General features: G+C 38.5%; 1 protein-coding gene across 1 annotated transcript in view; it reads right to left on the bottom strand.

The window, feature by feature from the left end:
- Nucleotides 1–1,515: 1,515 nt before the first annotated feature.
- The window catches only part of RNF17 (ring finger protein 17), a 51,921-nt gene continuing 41,453 nt past the window's right edge, over nucleotides 1,516–11,983 (bottom strand). The window contains exons 28-34 of the mRNA XM_032219160.1: nucleotides 8,043–8,102; nucleotides 7,494–7,610; nucleotides 5,015–5,159; nucleotides 3,224–3,359; nucleotides 2,877–3,066; nucleotides 2,232–2,330; nucleotides 1,516–1,641 (exon numbers count right to left, since the gene is read on the bottom strand). Of these exons, the coding sequence (XP_032075051.1) occupies nucleotides 2,235–2,330; nucleotides 2,877–3,066; nucleotides 3,224–3,359; nucleotides 5,015–5,159; nucleotides 7,494–7,610; nucleotides 8,043–8,102 (744 nt within the window). The 3' untranslated portion in view covers nucleotides 1,516–1,641; nucleotides 2,232–2,234. The remainder of the gene's footprint in view (nucleotides 1,642–2,231; nucleotides 2,331–2,876; nucleotides 3,067–3,223; nucleotides 3,360–5,014; nucleotides 5,160–7,493; nucleotides 7,611–8,042; nucleotides 8,103–11,983) is intronic.

Raw genomic sequence — 11,983 nt, 5'->3', positions numbered from 1 at the left:
GCTGTATACTTCATTGGGAATAAAACCCTCTTCTCTTTTTTTAGAAACTAAATAATTTCTTTTTCTAAATAATTCATTTGACTTTTAAATTTCACTTTTATTTTCAAACCATTTTTCTTGTATTAGCTACACACCCAGTTGTGTAACCTACAAATCTAATAGGCATTCATTCCACTTAAAAAAAATTGGAGTACATGTCTTGAACCAAATTTGTGGCATTCCATTTGATATTTCACTCTAATTTGTTAAAGAAGCTTTATGATCTTTTTTGAGATTAGTTTCAAGCCAATTTCCTAATAGACATGCCATCTAGCCAATAAATAATCAACCTGCTTATCATAATTTAATAGGCAACACTGTCAAATGTTTTGGTAAAATTAACATCTCCACATTTCTGATAGGAAAGTTACTCAAAATAAGCACAACATGGACATTTTCAGCTTGTATTAATCAGTAAAATATTGGTGTGAATCACTGGAAGAAAAAAAAACTGCAACCATGTGTAAAGAACTCTAAATTCCAAACCATGTTATTAGATCACATCATCCCAATACAGTTTTTAAAATAATCTAATAGAATGAAAAGGTTTAAGGAAAATTTATTATAAGATTAATCAATCTTAAACCTAGAAAAACAGAACCCGGAATAGCTGATTTTTTTTCAACTATTGGCCAAAATTTTTAGAAGCTTACTATAAGGATTTGGGTGTCAAATTATTTGCCGATGATGTATTGCCAAATGTATTTGTTAGTCTGTAATAGCTTCTAAGATATGATATAATGGAGCTGATCTGCATTAAGGATGTAATTGGAAAATACTGGAACAGTAACAAAAGACTGCATAAAAATATAGGTCAAAACTTGCTAATTGTAATTAAAAATCTTGTAATAGTGATAGTAGAAAAATTATTTGTGGAAAATGGTTTTACCGACATCTAAAAAGCCATTGTCATGGCTGCATCTCACCTATCCAAGCTTCATGAACTGACAACCTGACATTAGTGGCAGTGGACAAATAACGATATGCAGAGCTGGGAACCAAGCACCTGTTTCCTTAACAATATACAAGCACCTGATTGGACATTTGCAGATAACCAGGAGATGGCTGGAGGGGGGAAGAGAGAACTCTCCTTTGTGTTGTTTGCCCAGGAAAACTTCAGATTCAGCTTACACTATTTCTGTAACCATTTAAGTGTCAGTAAATTATACTCCTGGCAAAACAAATGACCAGAAGTCTTTCTTTGCTAGATGGCCAAGTGGGATGGTTGACAATCATTCTGTGGTTGGACAATTTACATTGATAGTCTTCAAACTTGGCAACTTTAAGATCTGTAGACTTTAATTCCCAGAATTTTTACCCAACATTTGAAGCAACAGTTTTTTGCTCTTGGGTCAGGACGTTCCATGTTCAAAGCAGTTGAAACATTTTCCCTAGCCCTACTTACTAAATAAAACATAAACTAATGTAAAGACATTTTGATGCAAATCCAACTATTTTTATTTAAACTATTAGTACTTGAACAATGTTAACAAAAAACTCACACTTCTGTGTAGAATTCCCAGAATTTACAAAAAACTGTAACTCAAAGACAATTTTAATACAAAATCAGTTCAAATTTTTTTTAATCGAGGTAGTCCACATCTGAAACAAACAAAAAAACAGTATTATTCTCATGTATCAATACCTGGGAATGTAAAAATAGATACCCACAAACTTTCAAGCAATCAACTTCTACATAGTATTGCTATTGAATCCTTATTGCATTAATGATTGTAAAAAAAGAACCATTTGAATAATGCAGTTATTATTCACTGCATAATTTTATAGATGTATATAAAAGCATTGGTCCTTTTACTGAACTTTCCTGTTTATTTTTTAATTCAGTTTTCTTTTCCGGTGCTTTTATTTTCTATCTTGGAGGCTACAATTTGGATAAAGGTGTTAGCATCTTCAGTTTAAATCCACCTCTGTATGTGGTTGATTTTATAACGTGAGTTAACAAGAAGAAAGTAAGTTGCAATTTTATTTTATTTATTCCTAGAAATAATAGGACTTACATAGTTTAAAAATATTTTCTACAAGAATTCCAGTTTTTAAAAAAAATCACTAATCAAAAATAGTGGGATCCATTCATAAAGTTTTCATGTTCTAATGTTTTGCAAATTTTGAGCAAGATCAATAGGTTTTTTTTAAAATGCTGGTAAAGACAAATACCAATACTGCTTGCTTACCTATCATTGTGTCAGTTCTGCAAATCCCATTTCCACAAGCTTCATATGAAATAGATGTCCTTCTTCATATAAAAATACAATGTGCTCTGGTGAATGTGTCTTAGAAGCAAAATTTTTCAAAAAACACAACAAATTTAGTTTCAGAAGCAATATCAATATTTCCAATAGAAGTACAATGTAGGCAAGAAATCCCATTTTTCCCCACCATCTAAATCTTGTCTGCAGCTACATGCTTTTGCACATGTCTGCTTGGATTTAGAGAGAATGATTTTTCCCCTATTGGCATAGCAAATAAACATCTTGGTACCAAATCTGGAAGATTGCAATGGCAGTTCAAGCCCCTTTGTGCTTCACCACAATGCAGACACAGGAAACAGCAAACAATGAGAAAATAATGGATTTTGACTACCATACTATAAATTCAAAACACTTACGCCATCTTTCACAAAGATGAAAAAGAAACATTTGATGCTTTGAGTACAAATCCTACTTATCAAGGAGTCTGAATGTGGTCCTGGCTTTTAATTTCTTCCTTGATTTTATTTCTTCCAAGCAGCTTCAATGGAGGATTTATATATAGAAGGAATATATAGTTCCCGGATGAAACAGAGATAACTTGAGAAGGATTTTTTTAAAAAGGCTTACCACCGAAGAGGCACTGAGATTTTTGCTTTCAAAGCAGTTCATTGCAGCCCACAATGCATCTAGGCTCCATTCTGGACAATAAGGAATTCTCTCTGTTGTGGAATCATGTAAAGCAGGTTTAAATCCAGCTAGTAACACTCTGAATGCTTGAGCAGGATATTGCATGAACTTGCGTGGAATCTGACGCAACCTGGAACACAGTTTGCAAGTCAAACTATAAAAGCTGATAATTTATGATCAACGTAGTTAAATCTAAAACAGGAACACTTATTGTAGCACAATATTTCTAGTTATTGAATTATCAATCATGATAAAGCGATTTGAAAAAAGAACATCTTTAGGTTTACCTGCTTACGGGCAATGTTTTAGTCGATCCATAGTCAACAAATTCCACAAGAACTGAAATAGGATTGAACTCAACAAAAGAAATGAGTTTTGCTCGATACCACAAACCATCACTATATTCTGCGAGGCAGGGCATGTCTACAAGGAAAGCATGCCATTCAGTTAGCTGGAATGTCTTTGCACTGGTTATTCTGATGCGAGCAGGAGAAAGATGAAACAACAGGTAACTCAATAGCACGAAATTAGAGGTAGTCCTCAAGTTACGGCCATAATTGATCCCAAAATTTGTGTTGCTAATTGTTAAGTGAGCTTGTCCCATTTTACAACTTTTCTTGCCACAGCTGTTAAGTGCATCATTGCATTTGTTAAGTTAGTAACATGGTTGTTAAGTGAATCTGGATTCCCCATTCTGACCTTGCTTGTCAGAAGGTCTCAAAAGCTGATTCACATGACTCCGGGACACTGCAGCCGTCATAAATATGAACCACTTGCCCAGCACCTGAATTTTGATCATGTGACCATGAGGATGCTGCAATTGTCATAAGTGTGAAAAAATGGTCATAAGTCACTTTTTTCCAGTCCCATTGTAACTTTGAAGTGTCAGTAAAGAACTGTAGTAATTTGAGGACTAGCTGTATTCAACTGAGGTCCAGTTTTGTTGATTCAGCAATTAATCAATTACTACTATTTTAAAGCAAATGAATTTAGGGGGCGGGGGGAATGAAGCCTTTTTGGACTCAGCTTCTCCAGCAAATGTTTACTACACATACTCTTGGAGCGAAAAATTGATGCAGAGAACTGGGAGTGAATGAATGCTTACTGGAGCTTGCTGGGGTTTAGCACTGAACTGTTGAAGAGTCAGAGATACTGGAATGCCCGGGGTCGCATTGCAGGTCCAAAAAGGAGACAATAAAGGTAGTAAGGTGCTTCTGCTTTGGCTATAGTGGCTGGGTGCAAAAGGTGAAAGGTTGGGGGAGAAGGCAGCTGGGAGAATGAATGCTTGCATGTACTGGGGTCCCTCAATCTTCCCAGGGCATGGAATGCAACCCCAGAGCCATGCAGTTCTGTAAGTGTTTGCCATCCCACAAGGCAGGGGGGCAAGGTGGCCAACAGGAAGCAAGAGATAGGCAGGAAGGGAGAGTTGGTGTGCCCTTGTAGTCTAAGCATGAGCAAGCAGCCAAGTCCTTGAATTTTAATCACATGACTACAGGGGCACAGCACAGGCCACAAATCCGTATTTTCAGCCCCACTGTAACTTCCAAGTGAATGAGTGGTTGTAAATCAAGATCTACTCGTAGTCCAAACAAGAAGGGACTAAAGCACAAGTGACTTGAGAAAAGTCCAAGAATGGGCACAAGTGGCACACATGAACAATCTTTCCAAAGGTCCTCTTAGCCATGGATGCAATGTACTCTTTGGGGTATTATCAGTCAATTGCGCTGGTTCTGAAAGGAAACTGGACAATTTCATGGAGAATCGTGGTATCAATGGCTATTTGTATTAGATGGCTGTTTACTAACTCCTGAATTCCAGGACCCAAGCCTATGTAATGACAGTAGAGGAGGTTGTGGGTTTCCCTAATGTGAGTTTCTCCATTTGGCATGCCTCCATGTGGACAAAGTGGGCTTATGGCAAGATTCTTCTTCTATTTTTAAATGTGGAAGAAGTTCCTTGAAAAGGAGCTCATGCAAATCAGGCTTCTAAGCAAACAAGAATTAGCCACCTTGAATACAACTGAAAATATTCAAAGCAGGCTATTACGTATTTATTGTCTTAGGTTCTAAGTACTACACCTTTTTGAAAATCAGTTAGATGTGGAAGAGTCTCTATGTTCTGGTTATACTGAGCCAAGGTTTTCTCTAGAGTGTCAGAATCCAAGCTGTCCTCCTTATCTCTCTCTTGGCTGGTGCTGTTAGAGTGAACCATGGAAATATACACCTAGGGTAGAGGAAAGTATCTGAATCAAAAGACTGTAATATTAGAAATATGTTTGTTCATGTAAAAGCAAAGGGCGTTAAATATAATAATATATTGAGAGATAACCTTCCTGATTTTAACCAAAGAAAAGGGAGCAGTTTGACTAATAAGCCAAAAAGTAAATACTAAAACAGTACAATGGCAATAGAGTTTAAATTTATTTAAAAACAAAATCACATGCTGACAAAAAAGGAATTTCTGAAGGGAATGGCCCTTCTCTGGAAGGCTCTAATTTGAAACCCAAATAAATCACACCCATGATTTGGGTTATGTATTTATGAATTAAATTCCTAGCAATCAATTTCATTAAGAGCAAAACACTCGTTTTTTCTTTATCAACTTATTAGCAGGGAAGAGATCAGGTTACAACAATTTCCCATTACTTTTATTTTAGAAATCAGTTTATTTTTTCATTTGTTGAGGGTGGAGATATGTTCAGTTTCTTTCTAATACCGTTTCTCTGGCTGCTCATTTTCCAGACCATTGAAGAATGTACAGGGGTCTGTTAACATTTTCCTAACTGCATCCTAAATTTTTATAAGGCTGTGAACCTATTATGCTGCACTCCAACTGCTTCTGAATTAGCAGAAAGTTAATAACACAACATTGGTTGCCATATGTAAATACACATATAGCTATTTACATTTGCCACTCTTAGTTGGGTGAAACACTGACTTTTTAAAAATAGGGAGGAGGGGAGAAGAGAGAAATGTTACACTAGTGAATTTGAGCAAGAGAAATGTAATCTCTTGGGAGAGTCTCTACAAAGAATAAGCTTTTCTCTCTCACTCACATTTCATTTCTCCTTGTGATATGCAACCATTAGAACCTGATGTGGAAAAGAGGGGACATGGTTGCAGGTGTATCACTGCTCTATACACTTGAACTAAAATATGTTTGAGCTAATAAGGTGGTGGAACTTACATTTTTAAAGGTTCTCTGGTACGTGCATTGAAGTCTCCTTAGGAGCACTTTTTCACTTCTAGAGCCGAGCAGTTTTACATTCCTTATTTGTGCTCTAGCATTCTTCCTCTAGACCAGAGCTGTCAAACTCCCGGCCCGCGGGCCAGATGTGTTATATACTAGCCACACTCGCCCCCCGGTTTAGCAAAGGGGCAAAAAGTCCTGATATGTGATGACGACGTGGGTTTGACACCCCTGCTATAAAGTTTTCTGGAGTGGAGGAAGACAGCAGCTAGAATATTCAGGTGAAATATTCAAGTCCTGTGACTTCTTTAATCCTAGATGGTTTTGAAAGGTCCCAAATAGAACTCAGTAAGCAAGATCTATAGACTGAGAGGATCTTGGTGTAAATTAGAAGCAATGTACCAAAAGTGTAGCTAAAATACTGCTGGTTATTTCACCAGATACATATGGAATTGCCATAGAAACTCAGAGGGAAAAAATATTCTACCTTCCTCTCTGCTGCTGGTGAAATTTAGAGCTGTACAGTTATTGTATTGTGTATTGTTTTATATAAAAGCAATAGCAGTAGCACTTAAGACTGATATACCGCTTCACAGTGCTTTACAACCCTCCCTAAGGGGTTTTATAGTCAGCATATTGCTCCCAACAATCTGGGTCCTCATTTTACCGACCTCTGGAAGATGGAAGGCTGAGTCAACCTTGAGTTGATGAAACTTGAACTGCTGACAGCTGGCAGTCAACAGAAGTAGCCTGCAGTACCGCATTCTAACCGCTGCACCACCAGGGCTCTTAAAAGATCCCATATATTGAATTTTATTTTTTTACGTTAATAGTTTTTATGATGTTTGTTATTGGTCACCTCCCATTAATAATTTTCAAATGTCATCCTTAAATGGATTAAGTAGATGAGGAAAAATTCTCTGAATCATTTTCTCTTGAAGAGATAACTGCATTTCAGAGGTATTTCCTTACCTAAACAGAGAAACAGAATGAACACGGGCAAAGCAGTGGGAGTGCGAGCAACTTCTGATTTCCTGGCAGTTTCTCCACTGAGCAACCATAACTTCCCCAAATTTCATTCCCTTGGGAGGCCAATGGGTGTTGTATTTTGTAAGTAACCTGAGATAAATTGGTTCAAAAATTGTTGCCTTATGATGCACAAGGGTTTTAGTACAGTACAATATAGATCGTACACAAAATTCTCAATCTAAAATACAAAATTATTTCTCCACCTGAGGTAAGTTACTCTATGTAGCTCAATTAAAAGCACTAATACAAACAAAATACTGAAATCAATTTTTGTGAACGGAGGTGAGCAAAACAGACTTGTTAATGATGGTGTTTGTTCAACATTTTTAATTAAGATACCTCATTCGGTGACACAATATGTGTTACTTTCACTGGAAAGTGTTCTCCAAGGATAGGCAATGATGGAGATGTATACGGTGGCAAAAGAGAAGTCTTTAGGTCAATCTTCAGTAATCCCTAAAATAAGCAAATTATTAGAACACAATTTGCAAAACAACCCTAGAGAATGCCAAGGGGTGCTTCTGAAGGCACTGGGAACAACCTGTCCTGGAGACTATTTTGTAGAGATTCCCTACACATATTCACATATTATTTAGGGAGCAGCAAATTTCTCTGATGTTTTAAATATTGAGAAATACAGGGTTTTGGAATGTAGCTAATTGGAGGACTATTGCCACTTGAACCAATGAACATTCCTGGACCACTACAGAGGAAGAAATTTCCAAGGCAATTCCATTTTACAAAGCAGAAAGCTACGATTCATCTTGAGCCTGGAAACAAACTGTAATAGATAATATGCTATTGACTAGGTAGGGCAACAGTAGGAAGCTGATACCATTTATTTAAGGTATTTAAATACTCTTATATTGATTAAGTGTTAAATCTTACCTCATAACTGATTTCACAATTTTCCTCCAAGGTTTCAATACTGCACTCCGACTTTGAATCCTAGAACATATAAATTCAAATCTTAATACAGTATTAATTTTGCAGACTCACATTTAGAAAGCTCTTTAATATACACTAAGCAGAAAAAATGTTTTTCAGCTGAAAAATATAAGACTACCTATACTACAACAAAATAGCCAGAAACTTTATATGAAAGAGTTTTGTGGCCCTCTATGGGGATGGTAAAATGCCTTTTAAGATTTGAACAACATTGTGAAGATTCTATAAAATTAGATAAAAAAAAGAGAATCAGATTGTACATAAGGCTTTGTCTTATGCCACATGGTTCAAAAAGGTCAAAATTTAAATCTGCCCAGTCACCAACATGTCTTGCAGTCATAAAATGAAAGGGTTGACTTCAGCAACAGCAGCTGGAGTGACATAATGGCTAGGACTTCAAAAAATTTAAAGGTGACTTAATTACTGCAGAAAGGATGCATTGAGAAGCAAGGCAGGAACATGAAGTATTAATACCGCTTTATAAAACCCTAGTAAGACCATACATGGAATACTGCAACCAATTTTGGTCACCATACTACAAAAAAAGATCTTGAGACCTTGGAAAAAGTTCAGAAAAGACCAACTAAGAGAATCAAAGGCCTGGAGACTAAAATATATGAAGAATGGCTGCAGGATCTCAGTTGGTCTAGTCTAAAGAAAAGAAAAATTAGGAGTGACATGATAGCAGTATTCCAGTATTTGAGAGGCTGCAACAAAGAAGAGGGGGTCAAATTATTCTTTAAAGTACCAGAAGGTAGGACAAGAAACAATGGTTGGAAACTAATCAAAACAGCAATCTGGAATGAAGGAAAACTTTGAGGACACTGTTTCTAACAGTTAGGACAATTAACCAGTGGAACACCTTGCCTCCAGAAACTCCATCACTGGATGTTTTTAAGAAGAATCTAGATAGTCACTTATCTGAAATAGTATAAGTTTTCCTGCCTGAGTAGGAGGCAGACTAGAAGACCTCCCAAGGTTCCTTTCAGCTCTATTCTATTCTATTTGTATCCTATCCTATTCCATCCTATCCTATGTACAGATTACAGAGTCCAAACCCTAAACTGCATACTAAATGGTATAAACAATCCAAACTATTAGCAAGATAGGGATAAAATCTGAAGACACAGCCAAATAAATATTCAAATAAGAATATTTGAAAATATTCACATAATTCAAATAGAAGTCAGCCACAGACTGCTGAATTTTCAAAAGAAAAGGGCCATTTACTCTGTAGTAACACAGAGCTGAAGGCTTCCTAGAGCAGTGGTCCCCAACCCCCGGTCCGCGGACCGGTGCCGGGCCGTGGAGTACCTGGCACCGGGCCGCGCAGCGGCCGGGGGCCATGATCGCTGCTGCCTCTTCACCCACACGCGCAGCCTGAGATCAACCCCGGGACTCGAACCCGAGAGCCGCCTCTCCGGTCCAAACCCCACTCCCACCCCAGCCGCCCGCCCGGCCACCTTGGTAGCCCGTGGAGACGGAGCGCGTTCGGTTCGCCGCTACCTGGGGGCGCTGTCCCCATGACGTCACCGCGGAGTCCTCGCCTCCTTCCCTGGCGAGGCTTTCTCCCCGCCAGCCAATCAGAGGCCAGTCCCCGGGCAAGCGGGGACAAGTTGCTGGCCGGTCGAAGCAGAAGCGGGAGATTGGAGGGGGGGAGAGAGCGAGAGAGCGAGCGCTGGGCGGGTGGCAGCGTGTTCCACAGCGGACTAGGCGCGCCGCGGGCTGCCAACCCCCCCCCCACACACACACGTACACACACTGCCTCTCTGGCAATTGGCTGCCCAGGAAGGGAGCGGGGAGCTTTCACAGATAGGAACGTGATGGGGTTTGTTTCCTTCCCCCACTCCTGAGCCCTTTTTTTTTTTGCTTGCCTTCTGGGGTCTCCGCCATGGAGCAGCCGAGGTCAGATGGGGAGGCGGGGGGAGAGAGAGAGAGAGAGAGAGAGATGGGCGGGTGGCAGCTGTCTGTGAAACATCTTCCCCTCCCCACCTCCTGGGCAGCCAATTGCCAAAGAGGCACGGTGGGGGTGGTGGGGGTGGTGGGGGTGGAAGGAAATAAAAAGAGAAGTTGCCCTTTCATTTTGCAATCTCTCTCTACGACCTTGTTTCATTCTCTTCCCTTTTGTTTTGTCCTCATTTCTCAATCTCAGCAACTTTAACACTTTTGGACTTCAACTCCCCAAATTGCCCAGCCAGCTAGAATAGATAGATAGATGGTGGATAGGTGATTGATAGATAGAGAGGGATGGATGGATGGATGGATGGATAAATAGATAAATAGATAATAGATAGATAGAGGATATATACACATACACGCATACACACATACATACACAGAGAGAGACAGAGACAGAGACAGACATGGATGGATAGATATCACAGAAGTGAGTACACCCCCTCACATTTTATAAATATTTAAGTATATCTTGCAGCAGTTTAGACATTAATGGCTGGGGGCCATGATCGCTGCAGAACAACGCCCCCCCACCCCTGCGTGCGCTCAGCGGGCCACGGTAAAATTATCAAAGGCTGACTGGTCCGCGGCGATAAAAAGGTTGGGGACCACTGTCCTAGAGGATTCTAAAGCAAATTTACAGAAAAGAAATTAGTCACAGCATAACCAGTTCATTAAGCATAAGGTTTGTGGTTCCAAAGAGAATACTTAACCTTAACATTCAAAAATTGTTGAAGGGAACCAATGTCTGGCCCTGCACAGAGGATCTATATTTACCTCAGAAACCATGGAGTTATATGGCTGGTGCAATTATATTCTGATGGTGTTTGACAACTATTCTGGTAATAATAAACCCTAATAAGAGGAAATACTTTCACAGGGAAAGTGAAAAGCTACTACCCTGAGACAAATTAGAAAATTGTTAGGGTAGAAAAATAAATTGATTGAAAAACAAAATGTGTATACACCCAATTTCCAGATACGTTGTACCAACGTGATATAAAAAATGGTATTATGGGGATTGTGGCAATTTAGACAGTAATACACAGAAGCCATACTCATGAATTCAATGCCTTTTTTAACATTGTGCTTCTTGCTTACAATAAATATATTTATATTTGGGTAACAATTTTGCGAATACTAGGTTAGCAACCATGAGAGTAATTTGGAAAAGGATTTAAATGAAAATATTTTCATTTTAAGATGTTCATCAGCAAATAAGACTTAAACTAGAAATGCACAACCTGAGATCTAAGGCTGCTAAAAGTAAAATCACACTGGTTGCACAGGACAACTTTAACAGCTCCCAAGTGAGGAAGTTCATTTAGTTGTCAGACAGTGCATGGCAAAAGCACAAAAGAGGTATTACACTGAATTTGATGAGGAACAATCACTGATTCAATGTAACAGCATAAGAAGATTCTTGAAATTGGTATGGTCTATCTTATGGATGTTCCTCTATTTGCAACTCAGTCCCAGAACAAAACTGACAATAGCAAACATGTTTATCTTTTTGTCTCCAAATTCTTTGCCAAAATTTTGTCTGGAAACTCCAAAATCCTTGTCAAGAAAGAATATATGTTATACTTGGGGGAAATGTCTATGCACTAGCTCCGCAATTTGAGCTCCAGATTACATCTAGGAATTCTGTTTAGAACTGATGATACAAGAGGAAGTAGATGTGGTAACTCTCTTACTACAGTAACAGTATAAACCGGTGTTTTTCATATCTCACTGATAAACATAGTTTTTATTACCTATGAAAGTTTTTCTCTTCTAAAAGGTTTTCAATACTGACCCAACTTCTAACTAAAGCCCCAAAGACCACAATATCACAACCAGCACTATGCTTGATAGTATTATCCCTGGACAAGAAACTTATTTCAGCATGAAATGTTTGCGTTAAACTGTTAATGATTGAAAAG

The sequence above is a fragment of the Thamnophis elegans genome, chromosome 6 (assembly GCF_009769535.1).
Source record: "Thamnophis elegans isolate rThaEle1 chromosome 6, rThaEle1.pri, whole genome shotgun sequence".
Lineage (NCBI taxonomy): Eukaryota > Metazoa > Chordata > Lepidosauria > Squamata > Colubridae > Thamnophis > Thamnophis elegans.
Note: the sequence above shows the minus strand (reverse complement) of the source record. Positions and strands in the feature narration are given on the sequence as shown.